The sequence below is a fragment of the Drosophila yakuba genome, chromosome 2L, assembly GCF_016746365.2.
Source record: "Drosophila yakuba strain Tai18E2 chromosome 2L, Prin_Dyak_Tai18E2_2.1, whole genome shotgun sequence".
NCBI lineage: Eukaryota > Metazoa > Arthropoda > Insecta > Diptera > Drosophilidae > Drosophila > Drosophila yakuba.
The window spans coordinates 29708404-29732009 of NC_052527.2; the positions used below are offsets into that span (position 1 = coordinate 29708404).

General features: G+C 39.4%; 1 protein-coding gene and 1 long non-coding RNA gene across 4 annotated transcripts in view; both read right to left on the reverse strand.

The window, feature by feature from the left end:
* The window catches only part of LOC6539269 (G protein-coupled receptor kinase 1), a 133439-nt gene extending 110169 nt beyond the window's left edge, over positions 1 to 23270 (reverse strand). Inside the window, exon 1 of one of the 3 annotated variants that reach the window (XM_039371250.2) lies at positions 22986 to 23270. In XM_039371250.2, the coding sequence (XP_039227184.1) occupies positions 22986 to 23098 (113 nt within the window). In that variant the 5' untranslated portion in view covers positions 23099 to 23270. The remainder of the gene's footprint in view (positions 1 to 22985) is intronic. The other 2 variants (XM_015189739.3, XM_039371249.2) reach the window with 2 other exon arrangements.
* LOC120320739 lies at positions 13184 to 19666 on the reverse strand. The gene is made up of 2 exons (XR_005560273.2): positions 18548 to 19666; positions 13184 to 13243 (listed from the first exon to the last, which is right to left on the reverse strand). It is a non-coding gene; the product is annotated as an uncharacterized LOC120320739 (long non-coding RNA).
* Positions 23271 to 23606: the final 336 nt, after the last annotated feature.

Sequence of the window (23606 nt, forward strand, 5' to 3'; positions counted from 1 at the left end):
TGTATTCAGATAGCCTCTCCTTTGCATCCCATATTATTGTGTTTACAGAGACTTGGTTGAAACCGAATGTACTTAACTCTGAAGTTTTCCCAGGTATGTACATAGTATACAGGCATGATCGTCCCTCCAGGCGGGGAGGTGGAGTCCTAATTGCTGTTATGTCAACCCTCACGTCAGAGGAGATACTTTTTGACGAGTTCCGTAACTTAGAATTCTTATGCGTAAAGCTGTCATTTTCTGATAGCTATGTTTATATTACGAGCTCTTACATTCCGCCGACTTCTGAATTTCCTGAATATATAAACCATTTGTCCGCTTTCCAATCCGTTTCAAATAAACTGTCCAATAGGGACCAACTAGTTGTTCTACGTGACTTTGATATACCAGGCACTAAGTGGTCCGCAGAAGAATAGTCGAATATTCTTCTGCCTACAGCACATCATGACTTTATTGACGGCTTGCTCGACATATCGTTGTCGCAAGTTAATTATATTCGAAATTCTCTTGGTCGTTTGTTGGATCTATGCTTTGTTAGAAGTCCAGAAAGTGTGTTTCTGACTAGAGTAGCACCTCTTAGTCAACCAGAAGATCCATACCATCCAACTTTCGAAGTGACAATCGATACAGGTACCGTAATAAAAGTGAGGCCAGTTAAGTCAACCAAACGAATTTATTGTTTTCGTAGGGCAAACTTTCGGAGGCTAAATCTTTTTATATCTGGCTCTAATTGGTCCGATCTTTATAATAGCCGATGCCGTAGATATATATTTTTATAATCCAATTAAATCATTTTTTAACTTTTGTGTTCCGATGTACTATCCGTCTATCTCTAACAATCCTCCTTGGTTTAATAGAGAGTTGACACATCTAAGAAATGTTAAAGTCCAGACATTATACAAAATTTAACAATACCGGTTCTCAGTCTTTATTTTCTAAATATGTAAGTGCTCGGTTAAATTTTACCGTGCTTAACGCTTAGTGTTATAAGAATTATTTAAACCATTGTAAGTTCCTATTCGCACAGGATCCCAAACAGTTTTATAATTTCGTTAACACTAAGCCCAAAACAACCAGTTACCCTTCCTCGCTATTTTTTGAAAATACTACGGTAACATCGGATCAGGGAATAGCCGATCTATTTGCCAAGTTTTCTCAAACCACATATTCTACGTTACTTCATTCCCATAAGCCTTACTCTTACGCGGTATCAAAGTCGAATTTAATATTCTGTCCTACTCTAAACGAAGGCTCACTGCCTTATGATCTTCAGCGAGTTAAGACTGTCTATTCTCCAGGTCCCGACGTAATTTCTTGCTGTGTCCTTAGGTTCTGTGCGGAAGCCTTGTGCAAGCCTCTACTGAAACTCTTTAACTTATCTCTGGAATCTTCACAGCTCCCCCATATATGGAAGGAGACCTTTGTCATCCCTCTCCATAAAAAAGGTAGAAAATCGGATGCAAGCAATTACAGAGGAATCTCCAAATTGTCTGCCTAAGCTTTTTGAACACGTTATCACTCCTCATTTTCATCACCTTTGTAGGTCTATTATATCACCATGTCAGCATGGGTTCATAAAACGCAGATCAACAGCTACCAACCTTCTGGAGCTAACCTCCTTCGTAGTACAGGGTTCAAAAATAATCTTCAAACAGATGTCATCTGTACGGATTTTAGTAATGCCTTCGACTCTGTTAATCATTCACTTTTTTTAAGGAAACTTGATTTATTAGGTTTCCGTGTTGATCTCCTAGACTGGATTCTAAGTTATCGGAATGGCAGGACGCAACGGGTCCTCTTTAAAAATTCTCTTTCTTGTATTCTCCGAGTCACATCCGGCGTCCCACAAGGGAGCCACCTAGGTCCGCTCCTTTTTACATTATTTATTAACGAAATTCCCTTAATATTAAAGCATTCGCGTGTACTTATGTACGCGAATGATGTAAAATTATGTCTCCAGTATAAGGACATTTCTCGCCATTTGGACTTACAATCCGATCTAGATAGCTTTCAAACCTGGGGCCGTGATAACGTATTAAACTTTAATGGCTCTAAGTGTAAAGTTATGACTATTTGTCGTGCCTACTTTATGCACGCGACTTACACTTTAAGTGGGTACACTCTAAGTAGCGCTAAATTTTGATTACAGTGACTATCGCAAGGCTGAATATTCGGACACCACTTTAGTATGTCTAAGGCTCGTGGTTAGAACGTTCAATTCACGCATCAAGCAATCAAATTTTTTAATACAAATTAGATAAAACATTTAATTACTAAAGTTGCTAGGAAAAACAAATTGTAAAAATGAGATTAAAACAACAGAGAACGCTATAGTCGAGTTCCCCGACTATCTAATACCCGTTACTCAGCTAGTGGATGTGCCAAGAAGAAATTTCAACACTGACAGTTTTTGGCAACATGAATCGACAAACTTGCGCTGCTTCTATGTCTCTGGAGTCTGTACGCCTAATCTCAACTTTCTAGCTTTAGTAGTTCCTGAGATCTTGACGTTCATACGGACGACAGACGGACATGGCCAGATCGACTCGGCTATTGATCGGAAACGCTTTCTTCTGCTTGTTACATACTTTTCAACGAATCTAGTATACCCTTTTACTCTACGAGTAACGGGTATAAAAACTTAATCTGTTTGCCTTTTTCTTTATGTACTCGTGTGCGCAAATTTGCAAGACATTGTATAGACATGTATAGCGTGGCCGTTTATAGGATTGAGCCCAGATCTCTTTCCTTGGTGCAATTCAGCTTCTATTGTGCTATCGCTTGAACTGCATCTTACAGCGAACACTCTTTCGTACAGGTATGAGACTATTGAAGCGTATGTCTTTAGAAGCAGCAACTTGATTATTGCATACAGAAGTCCATCCAACCATACTCTATCGAATGCTTACACAACGTCTGGGTATATAGCTAGGCAATATTCACGAAGTTCAAAAGCAGAGCGAATTTCTGTTGTGAGGCGGTTAGTTTGCTCAAAGGTCCATGTTTTGCCAACAGCATAACATTTTCAAATAACTTGGAAAGACAAGCTAATTGGCGTGTATGATTGTGTGTTTTACGATTAGAGGGGGGAGTGTAATTAAATTGGTAGCTGGATTCGGTTGAAATACTTTTTTGAGATGATCAGCCAAGCTTCCTGAGTTACGCCGGGATACATCAGTTTCTGTTAGTTCCAGGGGGCTCTTCACAATGTATCTTCAAAGTATCGTTGTTGTGCTTCCGCTTCTTCTTTCTTAAGCGATTTTGTAAGCCTACGAGAATTTGCCTTTTTTTTGCGCCACGTGATCTGTTCTTTTGCATATACCTTGCCACGTGGGCGTCTGCTGGATTTAATGCTTTTGCAGGTGCAGCTAGTGTTGATTTTAAAACTACAGCAACCGACCAATGTCTTGCTCGTTTACCAGGGGGCGAAAAAAAATGTATTTCAAAAACAACTTTTTTTTTAACCTTCCCAGTTGGTCCTATACGGCCGCTCGATGTGTTGCAGATGAGGTAAAAAATGAAAAAACACCTGGCAGGGGTCAAATGGAAGTTCTAAAAGTGCCTGGCTGTGATTACTGCTTGGGATTTACTTTTTGTTAAGTTTCCTAAGATCTAAAGGCCAGAATGTAGGCTCCTGAGATAACATAATTCAGCTTGTGTTGCGGCTAAATGATTGCATTATACAACTGCTTTCCTTTAAGGTTCGCTATCCGAGAACCCCCGTACGTGGGCTTGGCAGTCTAATCACCAGCTGCAACAAATCTTTGACTGAAAGAATTTTTTTTACCCGCCAACAAACAGCCCCTAACTGCCAAGCCCACACTTTTTTCGTTTTGTCTTGTCCGCTTTTGAATGAGTGCACTTGTTTTGGTTGTTGCATGTAATCAGAACCATGTACTAATGTACGCGGGATTGGCTTTTGGCTCTTTACGAAAACCCCACTAGTATGAAAAAGCTGATCCCTAGACAACGACAATGACGACAATGAGATCGAGAAGAGCAACGACTACAGATGAAGCTAGGGCCGAGGAAACATGACGACGGCTAAAATGTTAATACTTCAAAATCGAACTGATGGTTTTATCTGTGCTCATGTGTCCGGCTTTGTCGTGGCATTCGTGGAGGATATGGAATTTCAACTGTTTCGTCACAACCCAAAGCATCTAGCTGTCATATTTGCAAAACAGGCGATTTTGCTCGATCACATACCCGTAATTTCTTCTCGGCTTTCATATCAGCAACTATTTTCTGGATTTTCTCATCTTGAAGTATGGCACACAACCAGTCAGCGTCATCTATGATTGTTTTAAAAATCTTCAGGGATGCTGTCTCCATCTCATGTGATTCTTCAACTGGCGCTCTATTTAACTCGTCAACGTGGCACATGTGAGTTCCTGCTCTATGAACAATGTCGATGTCAAACCCTTGTATTCGCAACCACCATCTTGCAATTCGCGGTATCAGCTCTCGTTTTTCCATGGACGTTTTTAAAGCGTAATAAACTTTTTCCATAAATTTTGTATTTAAATCGTTCCAACGACTCGACGACGGCTTGTATGTGGCTTGGCTTTAATGTGCAATTGGCTTTAGTTGATCGTCATCTTTTTGCATTAAAACTCCGGCTAATCCAACGGTACTTGCATCTGTATGTTCATGTTCAGCATATATCCGGTAGCTACCGGATTACAACGGGCTTTGACGTGAGGCATATCTTCAATTTTTCAGAAGCATCGTCTTGTGACTGCTCCAATTTGTACTTTTGTTCTTTGCGTAAGAGGATTCGCAATGGCTCTGATATTATTGCATATCCGGGTACGAATTTCCGAAAATATCCAGTGAGTCCAAAAAATGGTCGCACTTCGGTGATATTATTTGGCTTTTCTAAGTCTGCAATGGCATTAGTTAGGTCTTCTCCGGGGCTTATTCCATCAGGTTTGTTCTTTAGTCCAAACGGAAGGTGTTTAAACTCGAATAATCCATTCGTGAATATATTGTATTATATTAGAATATTTTTTATTAGAGTATTCAGCGTGCGACGTGTGAAAAACATAAGACGACAATGATTCTTCGGTGCTTATGTCCGCACTTCGTGCATCAATAAGATCAATTTTGCAATAAAAAGTTTCCATATTTTTATATATTTTAAAAATAATATTTTAGATTATGAATTATTTTTTTGAAATATTTATTTTTTAAATGTAATAAGATTCACTTAAATTATTTTTTTTATATTTTATTTTGATATTTTTAAAAAGGCGCGCTCTTATGGATGGTAAGAAATGCTCTACGAGTAACGGGTATAAAAAACTTTTTTCAAACCATAAGAGTTACGAATCAAAATTGACCAAAACATTAATCAAATTTGTTTCTTAAATCAAAATTGATTTCGGCCCTAAAATCGTCTTCTAGCATAAGCACGCACACATGCACACGATCTCCTTTATTGTTTTTACTCATACAAGCAAGACAATTCTATTTTTAGATTTTAACGGTTCTATTTTAGGCGAGCGCAAAGAGAGCAATTTTGGTCGTCACCAAAAAAGTGGCTGCATAGTGCAAAACCAATGTATGGCCGTTACGCATCTTGTTATTATAACGTCTTTGGTCGAACATTCTTCTGCCTACAGCACATCATGACTTTATTGACGGCTTGCTCGACATATCGTTGTCGCAAGTTAATTATATTCGAAATTCTCTTGGTCGTTTGTTGGATCTATGCTTTGTTAGAAGTCCAGAAAGTGTGTTTCTGACTAGAGTAGCACCTCTTAGTCAACCAGAAGATCCATACCATCCAACTTTCGAAGTGACAATCGATACAGGTACCGTAATAAAAGTGAGGCCAGTTAAGTCAACCAAACGAATTTATTGTTTTCGTAGGGCAAACTTTCGGAGGCTAAATCTTTTTATATCTGGCTCTAATTGGTCCGATCTTTATAATAGCCGATGCCGTAGATATATATTTTTATAATCCAATTAAATCATTTTTTAACTTTTGTGTTCCGATGTACTATCCGTCTATCTCTAACAATCCTCCTTGGTTTAATAGAGAGTTGACACATCTAAGAAATGTTAAAGTCCAGACATTATACAAAATTTAACAATACCGGTTCTCAGTCTTTATTTTCTAAATATGTAAGTGCTCGGTTAAATTTTACCGTGCTTAACGCTTAGTGTTATAAGAATTATTTAAACCATTGTAAGTTCCTATTCGCACAGGATCCCAAACAGTTTTATAATTTCGTTAACACTAAGCCCAAAACAACCAGTTACCCTTCCTCGCTATTTTTTGAAAATACTACGGTAACATCGGATCAGGGAATAGCCGATCTATTTGCCAAGTTTTCTCAAACCACATATTCTACGTTACTTCATTCCCATAAGCCTTACTCTTACGCGGTATCAAAGTCGAATTTAATATTCTGTCCTACTCTAAACGAAGGCTCACTGCCTTATGATCTTCAGCGAGTTAAGACTGTCTATTCTCCAGGTCCCGACGGAATTTCTTGCTGTGTCCTTAGGTTCTGTGCGGAAGCCTTGTGCAAGCCTCTACTGAAACTCTTTAACTTATCTCTGGAATCTTCACAGCTCCCCCATATATGGAAGGAGACCTTTGTCATCCCTCTCCATAAAAAAGGTAGAAAATCGGATGCAAGCAATTACAGAGGAATCTCCAAATTGTCTGCCTAAGCTTTTTGAACACGTTATCACTCCTCATTTTCATCACCTTTGTAGGTCTATTATATCACCATGTCAGCATGGGTTCATAAAACGCAGATCAACAGCTACCAACCTTCTGGAGCTAACCTCCTTCGTAGTACAGGGTTCAAAAATAATCTTCAAACAGATGTCATCTGTACGGATTTTAGTAATGCCTTCGACTCTGTTAATCATTCACTTTTTTTAAGGAAACTTGATTTATTAGGTTTCCCTGTTGATCTCCTAGACTGGATTCTAAGTTATCGGAATGGCAGGACGCAACGGGTCCTCTTTAAAAATTCTCTTTCTTGTATTCTCCGAGTCATATCCGGCGTCCCACAAGGGAGCCACCTAGGTCCGCTCCTTTTTACATTATTTATTAACGAAATTCCCTTAATATTAAAGCATTCGCGTGTACTTATGTACGCGAATGATGTAAAATTATGTCTCCAGTATAAGGACATTTCTCGCCATTTGGACTTACAATCCGATCTAGATAGCTTTCAAACCTGGGGCCGTGATAACGTATTAAACTTTAATGGCTCTAAGTGTAAAGTTATGACTATTTGTCGTGCCTACTTCATGCACGCGACTTACACATTAAGTGGGTACACTCTAAGTAGCGCTAAATTTTGATTACAGTGACTATCGCAAGGCTGAATATTCGGACACCACTTTAGTATGTCTAAGGCTCGTGGTTAGAACGTTCAATTCACGCATCAAGCAATCAAATTTTTTAATACAAATTAGATAAAACATTTAATTACTAAAGTTGCTAGGAAAAACAAATTGTAAAAATGAGATTAAAACAACAGAGAACGCTATAGTCGAGTTCCCCGACTATCTAATACCCGTTACTCAGCTAGTGGATGTGCCAAGAAGAAATTTCAACACTGACAGTTTTTGGCAACATGAATCGACAAACTTGCGCTGCTTCTATGTCTCTGGAGTCTGTACGCCTAATCTCAACTTTCTAGCTTTAGTAGTTCCTGAGATCTTGACGTTCATACGGACGACAGACGGACATGGCCAGATCGACTCGGCTATTGATCGGAAACGCTTTCTTCTGCTTGTTACATACTTTTCAACGAATCTAGTATACCCTTTTACTCTACGAGTAACGGGTATAAAAACTTAATCTGTTTGCCTTTTTCTTTATGTACTCGTGTGCGCAAATTTGCAAGACATTGTATAGACATGTATAGCGTGGCCGTTTATAGGATTGAGCCCAGATCTCTTTCCTTGGTGCAATTCAGCTTCTATTGTGCTATCGCTTGAACTGCATCTTACAGCGAACACTCTTTCGTACAGGTATGAGACTATTGAAGCGTATGTCTTTAGAAGCAGCAACTTGATTATTGCATACAGAAGTCCATCCAACCATACTCTATCGAATGCTTACACAACGTCTGGGTATATAGCTAGGCAATATTCACGAAGTTCAAAAGCAGAGCGAATTTCTGTTGTGAGGCGGTTAGTTTGCTCAAAGGTCCATGTTTTGCCAACAGCATAACATTTTCAAATAACTTGGAAAGACAAGCTAATTGGCGTGTATGATTGTGTGTTTTACGATTAGAGGGGGGAGTGTAATTAAATTGGTAGCTGGATTCGGTTGAAATACTTTTTTGAGATGATCAGCCAAGCTTCCTGAGTTACGCCGGGATACATCAGTTTCTGTTAGTTCCAGGGGGCTCTTCACAATGTATCTTCAAAGTATCGTTGTTGTGCTTCCGCTTCTTCTTTCTTAAGCGATTTTGTAAGCCTACGAGAATTTGCCTTTTTTTTGCGCCACGTGATCTGTTCTTTTGCATATACCTTGCCACGTGGGCGTCTGCTGGATTTAATGCTTTTGCAGGTGCAGCTAGTGTTGATTTTAAAACTACAGCAACCGACCAATGTCTTGCTCGTTTACCAGGGGGCGAAAAAAAATGTATTTCAAAACCAACTTTTTTTTTAACCTTCCCAGTTGGTCCTATACGGCCGCTCGATGTGTTGCAGATGAGGTAAAAAATGAAAAAACACCTGGCAGGGGTCAAATGGAAGTTCTAAAAGTGCCTGGCTGTGATTACTGCTTGGGATTTACTTTTTGTTAAGTTTCCTAAGATCTAAAGGCCAGAATGTAGGCTCCTGAGATAACATAATTCAGCTTGTGTTGCGGCTAAATGATTGCATTATACAACTGCTTTCCTTTAAGGTTCGCTATCCGAGAACCCCCGTACGTGTGCTTGGCAGTCTAATCACCAGCTGCAACAAATCTTTGACTGAAAGAATTTTTTTTACCCGCCAACAAACAGCCCCTAACTGCCAAGCCCACACTTTTTTCGTTTTGTCTTGTCCGCTTTTGAATGAGTGCACTTGTTTTGGTTGTTGCATGTAATCACAACCATGTACTAATGTACGCGGGATTGGCTTTTGGCTCTTTACGAAAACCCCACTAGTATGAAAAAGCTGATCCCTAGACAACGACAATGACGACAATGAGATCGAGAAGAGCAACGACTACAGATGAAGCTAGGGCCGAGGAAACATGACGACGGCTAAAATGTTAATACTTCAAAATCGAACTGATGGTTTTATCTGTGCTCATGTGTCCGGCTTTGTCGTGGCATTCGTGGAGGATATGGAATTTCAACTGTTTCGTCACAACCCAAAGCATCTAGCTGTCATATTTGCAAAACAGGCGATTTTGCTCGATCACATACCCGTAATTTCTTCTCGGCTTTCATATCAGCAACTATTTTCTGGATTTTCTCATCTTGAACTATGGCACACAACCAGTCAGCGTCATCTATGATTGTTTTAAAAATCTTCAGGGATGCTGTCTCCATCTCATGTGATTCTTCAACTGGCGCTCTATTTAACTCGTCAACGTGGCACATCTGAGTTCCTGCTCTATGAACAATGTCGATGTCAAACCCTTGTATTCGCAACCACCATCTTGCAATTCGCGGTATCAGCTCTCGTTTTTCCATGGACGTTTTTAAAGCGTAATAAACTTTTTCCATAAATTTTGTATTTAAATCGTTCCAACGACTCGACGACGGCTTGTATGTGGCTTGGCTTTAATGTGCAATTGGCTTTAGTTGATCGTCATCTTTTTGCATTAAAACTCCGGCTAATCCAACGGTACTTGCATCTGTATGTTCATGTTCAGCATATATCCGGTAGCTACCGGATTACAACGGGCTTTGACGTGAGGCATATCTTCAATTTTTCAGAAGCATCGTCTTGTGACTGCTCCAATTTGTACTTTTGTTCTTTGCGTAAGAGGATTCGCAATGGCTCTAATATTATTGCATATCCGGGTACGAATTTCCGAAAATATCCAGTGAGACCAAAAAATGGTCGCACTTCGGTGATATTATTTGGCTTTTCTAAGTCTGCAATGGCATTAGTTAGGTCTTCTCCGGGGCTGATTCCATTAGGTTTGTTCTTTAGTCCAAACGGAAGGTGTTTAAACTCGAATAATCCATTCGTGATTAATTTTCTGCTGGTTCCATTTGAATCTGATAATATCCGCTATTCAGGTCTAGGGATGAAAAATATGCGGAACGCTTCGCTTCCTGCAACCTCCCCTCAATATTCTGTACGGGCCAATTTTTCTTTCTGAGCAGCTTGTTTAGGCAGCGGTAATCGATGGAAAGTCGATCACTACCGTTCGGCTTCTTAATGAGCACCACAGGGCTGGCGTACTCTGTCGTGGGTGGAGTAATTATAATTCGCTCTAATAGTTCGTCGACTATATTGGGAAAAACTTACTTCTACGGCTCGGAGACTCGGTATGGTGCTTGAGAAACTACTTGGCCACCCTCAACATCAATTTGTGCCTGTACGACATTTATCTTGCCTATGCTTTCCAAACCTGTTTAAAAAACCGTCTGCAAACTTCTCAAGCAAACTGCATACTTTGTTTCGTTCTTCTTCTTTCTGAAAATGAACAAAAAGGTTTTTTAAAATACTCTCGGTTGAACGTGTTACTGGCTGATAAACTGCTCTTGACTTCTATCTCGCTTGGATCGAATTTCAACAAAAATTTTCCCAACAAGAAATCTTCCTGCAACAGATTGTCGTCGGCGATGTAAACTTTGGCTGTCCACATTTTTTCAGCGATTACGATATTCACTACCATAGCTTCGGTAAGGATACGTGAGCCCTCCACATATGCCCACAATTTTCATGAAGCATTCCTATCGATCTGCGTCGATCTCGTCCGCAACTGATTTGCGAATTATACTGACTGGGCTTCCAGTATCAATAAAAGCGGGATAGCCTTTCTCGTTGATGTGGATTAAACGTGTAAACAGCTTGTCCTGATTGGATGCGGCAAAGAGCATTACATTGGTGGCATGAAACTTATTGCATTTGGAGCATCGCGTCTTTTTCCTCTCCTTTGGGAGAATTAGCAAATGGGTTACGGTTTATAAAATCATCTATATCAACTGATTAGCTGTTGGCATATTATTGACAAACTGTGCCATCATGTTTGTCAGCATCGTCATCTGCTGTTGTAGTTGTGAATTCTTGTTGGCTCATTATTTCAACTGCTTGTGGCAAATCCACTTCTTCAGAATTCTCGTGTTCCACTAGCATTTGGACTAGTACTGCTCTGGAGCCTGCAACTGCCAAGTTCCTCTCTCCTACGAGATACCGCAACTGGTCTGCCTTGAGCTCCGCTATCTTCTCCAAAAATGATCTCTCCTCTCCGTAAACTTTGACTGTTTTTCTTCCTATGTACGCACAACCACAATCGTTCGCTGTATGCCCGTCTGCAAGGGCATCACCACCATGCTCGAGAATTTTACCTCCTGTGAATATCACCACGACGCTACACATACACACAAGCTTTTTGCATGTATACCGCCAGGTTCACCAAGATTCCTGAGTACTCCGCTTTGAATCCATCAGCCACGCAGGAAAGGATGCCTTATCCGTAATTTGCAATCTCTAGCCCTTTAGACTTTTGAGAACACCTGTCTGTCCGTCCGTATGAACGCTGTGATCTCAGGAACTACAAAAGCTAGAAAGTTGAGATTAAGCAGACTCCAGAGACATAGACGCAGCGCAAGTTTGTCGATTCATGTTGCCACGCCCACTCTAACGGCCCAAACTGCCACGCCCACACTTTTGAAGAATGTTTTGATATTTTTTATTTTTGTATTGGTCTTGTAAATTTGTATCGATTTGCCAAAAAACTTTTGGCACGCCCACTCTAACGCCCACAAACCGCCCAAAGCTGCTACGCCCACACTTTTGAAAAATGTTTTGATATTTTTTCATTTTTGTATTGGTCTTGTAAATTTCTATCGATTTGCCAAAAAACTTGTTGCCACGCCCACTCTAACGCCCACAAACCGCCCAAATCTGCTAAGCCCTCACTTTTGAAAAATGTTTTGATATTTTTTCATTTTTGTATTAGTCTTGTAAATTTCTATCGATTTGGCAAAAAACTTTCTGCCACGGACACTATAACGCCTACAAACCGCCAAAAACTGTGCTAAAGACTCTCCTTCTCCCTTCCACTAGTTGAGTAACGGGTATCAGATAGTCGGGGAACTCGACTATAGCGTTCTCTCTTGTTTTTTTTTGTGAACTGGTTTATCCACTGACTCTATAGTGTACTACAGTAAAAAGTATATATAAATTTTCGAGGTATGTTCAAAAAGGATCGCGAATTTTGAATTTTCGCGGGTTACGTATAATCGAATTTCAATTTTTTTTTTTGCGTTATGTTTGCTGCTTTGCTGGCACGTGTTTCGGATCGTCGAATACCTATTCAAAAAACTGGATTTAAGAACCTGTATCAAATTTTGTGTGAAAAACAAAATTAAGTGCCCGAGTGCATTCCGAATTTTGACTTTGGCTCACGGAAAAGCTACCTTGGACCGAAGAAACGTTTATCGGTGGTACGAAATGTTCTCAGAAGGCCGAGAATATGTGAACGACGAAGAGCGTGTTGAACGCACGAGCAATTCAACAACAGACGAAAAAATTAATGAAGTGGGGATAATGGTATTGGCCAATCGTCGATTCAATTCAACTTTAAAGGGGAAAATACAGTTGATGCTAAAACTTAGCTTGATAACGAGTTTTCGGACTAGGGCTGTGTGCTGGAAAATCAACCATTAAGGACTAATATGGTAAGTTTATTCGTGGTGAAATGAGCACCGAGGACGGCGTGAGACGCCTAAAGGAAGAATGTTATTGACGAAACAAACGAAAAAATCCACAAAATGATATTGGATGACCGTAGTCTGAAATGGAATGAAATAGCTGAGTCTCTGAAAATATTAACTGAACATACACTTCACATGCTTCACGAATGAGAAACCTCTGTGTAAAGTAGGAGGAGTCGAGGAGTTGATGATTCGAAGCAGTGTTTAAAGATATTCAAGCATAATAAACCCAAGCATAGGCCGGGGACTATTCAATAAACCTGTTACGCCAAAGCATCTTCAAATTAAAAGTGTGCATAAATAAAACCCCATCATCGTTTTATAAGAGCATTTGTATTGGTGTAGTATGGTATGGTATGGTAGTATAGTACAAGGACCTAATTGAACAAAGTAATACAATGTAGTTACGTAAACATAGAGTCCGGCCATTAACCCCATGTGGCCGACGAAACGCGATCAGCTCTAAGTCCTGAGCATTTGATAGTGCAAGTGTCAGCAGATCCCAGTCTCTCGCGCTCTCTTATGTATGAGTATATATACTTATGTATAAGCCGGCCGCTGTCAACGCTCTGCAAGCAGCGCAGCAGCAAACTACTAGCTGTTAAGTCCCAAATATGTGAATCTAAGAACCTGGAATAAAAATTACTTCAACGAAGAACATGTGTCCAAACCCATAACCAGGTTCACGAGTTCCTCGCTAATCAAAATCCTAATCCCTGGGAATTGGGAACACTTTATTACATCGGATACGGTGTACGTCAAAGGCTGATAGTAGATATAAATGTTTAATTCGCCGATTCTTCAGTGCCCATACATCAATCCCGGATTGTTCTGAAGACGCAAGTTATTGGGCAATTTTACTGCGACAGCAAAGTGCCTAAGAGTTGGGTTCGGAATTTTCAGTATGTTCTGCCGCCAACTCACAAGTCTTAGGATCTGGCTACAGAAACACAACACCCCTCGCAAGGTCAAGACTATTCTGAAATACATTTTTATACATGAAATTTATCAATTTTAAGCGAATGATTAACCCTATTTACATATATATTTTTCGGGTTAACGTTAGTTTGATGACGTTCTTCATTTTTTAATAAAACAAAATCTCCAATTGCATGTCTTACAACGTCTGCCTTATTTTTGTCAAATCTATATTTATCATTACTAGCCTGAATATTAATATTTACTACTGCCCTGTATCTAACATTTTCTTTATCTACCTCTATCTCCATGTCATACGGTGGCATCAAGCCCAGGGGACGGATCTCTTTACCAATCAGCATTTCTAAAGGGCTTGCTTTGGTTGCACTACTAACTGTGCAATTTGTACCTCGCCCAGAGCATCCTGCCATGACCTGTTACTTGATTTCACCGCAGTCAAGAGATTCTTGAGCGTTTCCATAACGCGCTCAACTTGCCCGTTTGCTCGACTTCCTCCTGTAGCTATAAGATGCAGCTTTATCTTCTGAGATCCACAAAACTCTGAAAACTTTCCGCTGGTAAAACATCTACCCTGATCGGCTATTATTCGGTTCGAACACCCAACAAAGAAATAGATGATTTCAATACCTTCACGCAACTATCGGTGTCCAACTTAAAAGTGTGAAACAAATAAACGAATTTGGTTAGAGCATTTATTTGTACTATGACAGATTCCTTAATATCATTCTTCCCACTTGCCATGGGACATTTACTTTTGGGATTGGATATAACTCTGCTTGTATTTTCCCAGATGACCCCTTTACACTTTTACACGTTATACAACTGTCGACAAACTTTCGAACGTATTTATTCATTTTGGCAAATCAATAATATTGATAAGTCTTATCGAGAGTCTTTTTCCAGCCGAAATGCATAACGGACTCATGAACTTGATTGATTACCGACCATCGAAATGCATGCGGCACTACTGGCAGACAACGAGTCCTTCCATTCCTCTGTATTTTTCGAAACAAGACCCCTCTATAAACTCATAAGTCTGGGGAAAATCATCTGTGAAATCTTTTGTTTTCAGTTTATTAGGTTAGGTTAGGTTAGGTTTTACCGGTCGTCGGTAATCTGACGCACTTAGACCATTAGAGGTCCATTGTGATACCGTGTATGTTTTCCTCTTTTGCCCGTCGAGGTTCGTGTGAAGTAAGCAGTTTCCCCAGCCAGAGGCGCTGGTGAATTTTTGTATCCGATGTGGATCGGTGTCGGACAGGTCGGACGTGTCTATCAGGAATCTGCTTCATAATTGAACAAGTCTTTTCGCTTGCAGTGCTGGACAGTGGCATAGTAGATGCTCTACCGTTTCTTCCATTTCTTCGTCCCTACAGCTACGACAGAAATCGTTATACAAGGCATTTAGTCTTCTGGCATGGGTGCCTATCAACCAATGCCCTGTGATGACTCTCATAGCAGTGCTGAGGTTTGCTCTGGTCAATCTTAAAAGTTTTGACGTTCTTTTTGAGCTTATTTTTGGCCATATTTGGCGTGTAAGGCGACTGTGTGTGGTATTTTTCCATATTGTCTGTTTGTTTCGGTTTAGGTTTTCCCTAAGTAGTAGTTTACAAGTGGCTAAACGCATACTCATGCACTCCATCTCTTGTATAAGTGGCGCGGTAGGGCCTTCTCGAGCTAGTTCATCTGCGATGGAGTTGCCTTCTATGTCCCTGTGTCCCATATAAGGCTGATTTCGAATTGTTGTGTCATCTCGTGCAAAGATGAGCGGCAATTCGATACTGTTTTTGAGTGGCTTGAGATTGAGGCAATCGATTTGATAGCTGCTTGGCTATCACTAAAAATGTTTACGTGTGAGCTTTCCGGTTTTAGTGCTTTCAAGTGTTTTAGGGCCTCCCTTATTGCTGCTACTTCAGTTTGGAAGACGCTGCAATGATCGGGGAGTCTGAACGAGATCTGTAGGCCTAGCTGTTCGGAGTAAACTCCTCCTCCTACTCTGTTCTGTAGTTTTGACCCGTCCGTATAGAAGCATATAGCATTCTGGGGGTCAGGTGTTCGTGAGTTCCAATCGTCCCTCTCTGGGATGATTGTCAAGTATTACGCCCAGGTACCTTGCGCTGCTACTGAAGGAAAGTCTTTAATTGTTGAGGTCTGTCAGGGTTTCGGTAATCGGGATGACGTTGTTAAAAGCTGCTTCTATGTCCAGGAAAGCTACCAGTGCATATTCCTTTTGGAATATCTTGGAGACGAGAGAGTGTAGTGCTGTCTATGTCGATTTCCCTTTCTTTTAGGCGTGTTGCGTGCCTGTGATGAGACTTGGATTGAGAGTTGATCTCAGATGCAGGCCGATGATTCTTTCAAGGGTCTTTAGTAGGAAGGATGACAGACTAATTGGTCTGAAATCCTTGGGGGTCGTGTGTGATGGTTTCCCTGCTTTGGGGAAGAAGACAATTCGGGACTCTAGCCGCGATTGCGGTAGGTGTCCAAGGAGTAGGAACCTTTTAAAAATGTTAAGAAGCCAGTTTATGGCTATATTTCCCGCATGCTGTGTTTCTGCGGGTAGGATTTTGTCTGTACCTGCAGATTTGTATGGTTTAACGCTGTGAATCCCCCAATGGAGGACCTTTGGGTCTATACACAGTTCGATACTTGCCAGTGTGGCGCTTGTTTGTTGGGAGGTGAGAGCGTTTTGGCTGTTTCCTGGGAAGTGAGTGTCTAGAAGTATCTTCAGAGATTCCTCACTCGTGCTGGTCCAGGAGCCATCTGCTCTTTTAAGGTCGCCTAGGGTTGTGGCCGATTGGGAGAGGATTTTTCTAAGTCTGACTGCTTCAGTTGTATTTTCAATTTCTGAGCAGTAAGAATGCCACGAGGATCGCTTTGGTTTCCTGATGGCTTTTTGTAGTTTCCTTCAGCTTATTAACAATATCAGAAATTTCCGAGTCCTGACGTTGCTCAGCTGCGAGCCAATCATTTGAGATTTCTGCTAAGTTTACACGTTTTTCTAGGATTTAAGTCTTTTGAACTGGTATTGCATCAGGCACGTGATTCCTGGATTTCACATGCGCCATGCGCTTTCCTTCCCTATATTCTAATTTGAAATCATAAGATTGCGATGCACCCTAGGTGTTAGTTAAATTTTTGTTCGCGATGCTTTTAGCGAATTGCAATCCGTAAATACAACAAACTCTCCTCCGAGCAAATATTGTGGAAAATGTTTAACTGATTCAACAACAGCCAATGTTTCCAATTCATACGAATGGCATTTAGACTCAGCAGGGCAGGTGGTTTTACTATAATACCACATAAGGATCCCCCTTGATCCGATGAATTAGCATTGCTCCATATCCACAAGAGCTCGCATCAGTATGCAATTCTATGGAATGTTGTGGGTCAAAATAACAAGTACTGGCTCACTTGTCAGAATAGTGTAATTATTCTTCCTAATCTCCTCCAAATCATTAGTCCAGTTAAAATTGTTTTTGCTGTCTACACGGCATTCCCTATACCTATCATGACGACATTATAAATTGTTTTTAAACAAATTTATCAGCAGCACTGTTTCGAACGAACGAGCATTCCGCCCCAGAGTCAAAACAAATCGGAAAGAGCTCACCTCCGTGTGTCATAGTTCCTTTTGGTTCGGACACAGAGCACCGATTTACTTTTTTCTCGAATTTTCTATGTTTTTTATATTGTTAATGCACCGATTCGCAAAATTTCCAAGCTGTCCACAAAGTTAGCAGGTGACGTTTCGCAAATCCCGCTGCTGCTGCTCCTTGACCTCCACGTCAGATCGCTTGAGTCGAGATTCCGCCATCCTATGCCCAGGCAGCTTGCATGCGTGTGCGTGTGCGTATGCTACAAACGGCTGTCAAAATTCACCATGTGTCCTAGTACAGTTGACACAGCTATATGCTCGGCTGTCATTTTGCGCCATTTCGTTGTCAATGTTGTTACCATGCGGCTTGCATACTATGCAGTTACTCAGCAACATAATTAAGTTACTTCCTTCAATCGTTTGTTCTTCCATAACGATATGTGCAGTTGCGCACCATTGAGTTGCATCAGCGCCAGCCTCCGTATGTGGCTTAAACTTCATTTAATTAATTATTTAATTTGCGGACGCGCCGAAGACTGCATGACTTTGCACATCTCCAAAAAATTCGATTTTACATTTCCAAGAAAATGCGCAATAGGTCAGCAGAAAGTGCAGGAGTTGGCACAGATCCCACTTCTAATGTCGGGTTAGCGTTGTCGTTTTCGTTATTGTTCATTAATTTCTCGATTTTAAGTACTAGCGTTGAAAAAACTTTATGATTGTAGATGGCGAATATTCGCGTTTTCACTGCTCAGCCGTTCGTCTCAGACTCCCCTTTTCTAAGTTTATTTGACAGGCATTCGGCTTCCCTTTCACATTCTCGCAGTGCGCATGAGTACACGCACGGCAATCGTGAATTCTAGACCTGTAACCTATACCCCTTAGGCAACTCTACCTATTAACGACAACCCTATTAATGATTGTGAGGGCATTTTAAATAAACCTTTTAATCTTTGACATATTGATAAAGCAATATAAGAGATCGCGGTCTATGTGTTAATATGTACATATTTACACCCGTTACTCGTAGAGTAAAAGGGTATACTAAATTAAAAGTGTGCATCAATAAAACCCCATCATCGTTTTATAAGAGCATTTGTATTGGTGTAGTATGCATATATCGTCGTACCGAGTATACAAGGACCTAATTGAACAAAGTAATACAATGTAGTTACGTAAACATAGAGTCCGGCCATTAACCCCATGTGGCCGACGAAACGCGATCAGCTCTAAGTCCTGAGCATTTGATAGTGCAAGTGTCAGCAGATCCCACAGTCTCTCGGGCTCTCTTATGTATGAGTATATATACTTATGTATAAGCCGGCCGCTGTCAACGCTCTGCAAGCAGCGCAGCAGCAAACTACTAGCTGTTAAGTCCCAAATATGTGAATCTAAGAACCTTGAATAAAAACTACTTCAACGAAGAACATGTGTCCAAACCCATAACCAGGTTCACGAGTTCCTCGCTAATCAAAAACCTAATCCCTGGGAATTGGGAACACTTTATTACATCGGATATAAATGTTTAATTCGCCGATTCTACAGTGCCCATACATCAATCCCGGATTGTTCTGAAGACGCAAGTTATTGGGCAATTTTACTGCGATAGCAAAGTGCCTAAGAGTTGGGTTCGGAATTTTCAGTAAGTTCTGCCGCCAACTCACAAGTCTTAGGATCTGGCTACAGAAACACAACACCCCTCGCAAGGTCAAGACTATTCTGAAATACATTTTTATACATGAAATTTATCAATTTTAAGCGAATGATTAACCCTATTTACATATATATTTTTCGGGTTAACGTTAGTTTGATGGCGTTCTTCATTTTTGAATAAAACAAAATCTCCAATTTCATGTCTTGCAACTTCTGCCTTATTTTTGTCAAATCTATATTTATCATTACTAGCCTGAATATTTATATTTACTACTGCCCTGTCTCTAACATTTTCTTTATCTATCTCTATCTCCATGTCATACGGTGGCATCAAGCCCAGGGGACGGGTCTCTTTACCAATCAGCATTTCTAAAGGGCTTGCTTTGGTTGCACTACTAACTGTGCAATTTGTACCTCGCCTAGAGCATCCTGCCATGACCTGTTACTTGATTTCACCGCAGTCAAGAGATTCTTGAGCGTTTCCATAACGCGCTCAACTTGCCCGTTTGCTTCGACACTTTTGAAAAATGTTTTCATATTTTTTGAGTGTTGTATTGGTCTTGTAAATTTCTATCGATTTGCAAAAAAACTTTTTGCCACGCCCACTCTAACTCCCACAAACCGCCCAAAGCTGCCACGCCCACACTTTTGAAAAATGTTTTGATATTTTTTCATTTTTGTATTGGTCTTGTAAATTTCTATCGATTTGCCAAAAAACTTTTTGCCACGCCCACCCTAACGCCCACAAACCGCCAAAAACTGTCAGTGTTAAAGACTCTCCTTCGCACTTTCACTAGCTGAGTAACGGGTATCAGATAGTCGGGGAACTCGACTATAGCGTTCTCTGTTGTTTTGTAATTATGTATTTATTTATACTTGCAAGCATGCCTACTTCCGCAGATGCCAAAACTTAAAATACAAATGTAGTTTGAAGAGGAACTAACGGTTCTAGTTTTCAAAATTAAAAAAAATTTTTTTTCCTAAATCAGCTTCTTAAAGCTGCCACTAGTCATGTTCGGAAACGTCTATCAAATGGATTGATATAATTGGGGCACAATTAAACCAAAGACATTAGAATAACAAAATGGGTATAGGGCATACATTGGTTTTCACTATACAGACACTTTTTTGGTGGCGGCAATAATTGCTCTCTCTCCGCTTACGTAAATCACTTGCTTGTGTGGGTAAAAACAATAAGCGAGAAAGTGTGGATGTGTGCGTACTTGTGTCAGAAGACGGTTTTGGCCGAAAACAGTTTTGATCTAATGGGATTGTTGTAAAGGGAGGCCATGAAAATTGTAATTGGGTCGTATACTTATATGATCTTCGAGTCGACTTGAAATAAGTAGAACATTCAAATATTTGCATGTTTCTAACTATTGCATTTCAATATATTTTGGTTCTCTTTTATTAATTATGTATATTATATATTTTTTCCATATATGTAGATTAATTTTCAGTCGTCAATAAAAATTTTATAATTAATTAATTTTTTTGCACATAAAATTCATTATTTGGTGATGAATTGCACTAAAAAAATTTCTTATGTGCACGGTTAATTTGTATTATTTTGAAAAATATTTTCAGAAACCTAAATATGTATTTTTTTAAAATCAACCATTTATCGCAACGGGATCCCTTATAATATCTACTTGAAAGTTGGACATTTACATGACAATATACTTATACATATGTTTTTACTTTTATACGAATACTTTGTAATAATACATATACTAAGTAATTAAAATACAATACAAAATTAAAAAACAAATAGTTATGGTAAAGTAATACAAACATATAAAAAACAAGAGAGATCGCTATAGTCGAGTTCCCCGATTATCTGATACCCGTTACTCAGCTAGTGGAAGTGCGATGGAGAAATTTCAGCACTGACAGTTTTTGGGCGTGGCAAAAAGATTTTTGGCAAATCGAGATAAATTTACAAGACTAACAAATAAGTGAAAAAATATCAAAACATTGGCCAGATTGACTCGGCTATTGATCCAAATCAAGAATGCATATACTTTATATGGTCGGAAACGCCTCTCTAGTATACTCTTTTACTTTACGAGTAACTGGTATAAATATCCAGCTGTAATCCAACTTATCCCAATCATTTCATACTCTAAACATGATATTAGCATCAGAGGACATAGTTCATGCAAAGACAGACTTTTCGTTTCTCTTTGTTTTGGTTTTCGGTCAACTGGTTCAGTCGCGTGGTTCTTGTTATGCTCACTCATCAACAACTCAGAGAGAGCGAGCCAACTGAACGCTCGCTCGTTGAGGGTCAGCAGAAGAGCGAAAAAACGAAAGACTCATCGAAAACGGTATTTTGTCTTCAGTGCCTTTTAAACACAGCTTAGCAAAAATTTTAACATATTTGTTAGATGTAAACATTAGATTTATTACTTATTCAGTATTAAGCTTTACAACTAGTAGCGAATTAACATTTTCTGCACTTAAAGAGCTTTGTCGCTCGCTTAAAATGTAATGAAGCGCTGAAAAGGCCCTCTCAACAGACACCTGAGTCGCCGGTGTAGCCAGTACAACGTGTGCGAGCGCATTCAGGTGTGGCGACTGCAGCTTAATATCAGTAAAATACTGCAAAATGTTCGCATTTAGTGGCAAACGTTCATGCATAAGGTCGAAATTTTCTATGTAAGCATAGATCTGGACCAGTTTTTTAGATGCAGGCTCTTCTTTAGTTTCGGAGATTGTCTGTACGCCATCCAAATAGGCGGAAAACAGAGACTCTTCTTTGTCAGCACGTGTGACTTACAAGTTGACTGATAATTCGCATATACATACACAAATGCAAATGCAAAAGACTTTTATTTTCTTCGATCGTTGCACAACGGTCAGCGAATAGCAGAGCAAAAGGGAAACACAAAATTGGTTTTTGGTTGAGCACAGACCATCCGTTCAAGAGACACTGGTGAACGGTTCTTGTCTGATTTTTTGCGCAAGTGGTGCGCAAAAAACAGTTATTTGGTGACTGCAAGAAACGGTCAACTGTTATTTGCGAGCTCTGTTTTATCATGTTCGCAGCAGCGTTATTCACCCGCTTTAATGCAATTTAATAATTCAGTAATGTAAGCCTAAAAAACCAAGAGACGATTATCTGTTTTGTAAAAATTAAAAGGTGTAGTTGCCATAGCTTTTCTATGTTTGTGGGGTCAGGTCGTAGTAAACATAATAAATAAATATCTAATTAATTGGCATAGCCCCCAGTTAATCTCGGAAGCTCCAAAGGTTGCTTTTGATGATGCTGCTGATGGCCACAATTACAAATTTTTCACTCAAATTAACATATATGTATTTTCTCAAATACAAGTTCATCAACACCGTTGAGATGTTTCTTGAATGTCATCGATCAGCTCCAGTTTCACATAAAGAACCAGAGAAATACAAATACAAGTTAAACACAGAAGGTCGCGAATAATATTCTATCAAGTAGGACGACATGAAGAAATCTATTTGGTCGTGACTTGGCATGTCACGGACAGAAGTACATAGTCAATTCTATTAGGAGGGCTCTAAAAAAATGTTTATTAACGATCACAGTGAGCCAAAATACATACATTTCTATGGACCGTTCATGGTTCAGTTTCAGCTGTCACTATTTGACTCAGCTTTGACCCAAAGTATAAACTGTTTACTTCCAAGTGAAAAAATATTAAAGTAACTTGCAATACAAAGCGTATAAATGATATATTAAATTATTTATTTGTACTACCTTTAGGTTATTAGAAGTTTTTGAACAATTTCAAGAAAAATAATATTTAACAGAAGGTATAGAAAATATTTACCATCTATAACAAATAACCAATTGGTAAAACAAAATACATAAAACGAATACATTAAAGTTAATGTGTGTATAATGTATATATAAATGTAATTGTTACTTTATTATACAAAATTAATACCTCGGGTCTGGTAAAATTAATTTCTTGCTTGCCCTTGCAGCTGGAGTACATTTTGACTTTTCCATTGCCATTAAATAGCTGACATCAGCCAAAACTGCTTCCAAATCAGCCATTGCCGTTTCTTATTTGTTATCTTTTGTGTGTAATATCATATACAGTTGTTTATAGATCGTTTTCCAACATACTGATTTTGAAACGACTCATTTTTAAATTGATTATATTAATTTCATTATTGTCAACAAAAATAAATAGTATGTATATTCAAGAACTTTTCGGTCACATCTAATGTGACCGTACTGAACTCAAAAAAAGTGCACCCCGTAAGCACTGCTGAATTATAGCCTTTTCTCACAGAGATTCATTCATTTGATTACAAATCTGGAGAGCTAATGTATCATTGGATTTTAACAAATCGGGTGTCACAAACATTTACAGTTTTACAGATTTTTTTCTGTAATCCATAAACCCTTTCCTTTAAGCCCTTCTTTTTGCTATATCACCGATTTTGTGTATCTATGTACTGATTAGACAACTGCATACAATTTTTATTTCTTCGTGTATATGCAATGTTGTTACTTCCTGTTAATTTTAAAATTCTTTCTTCTAGACTTTCACAACTTT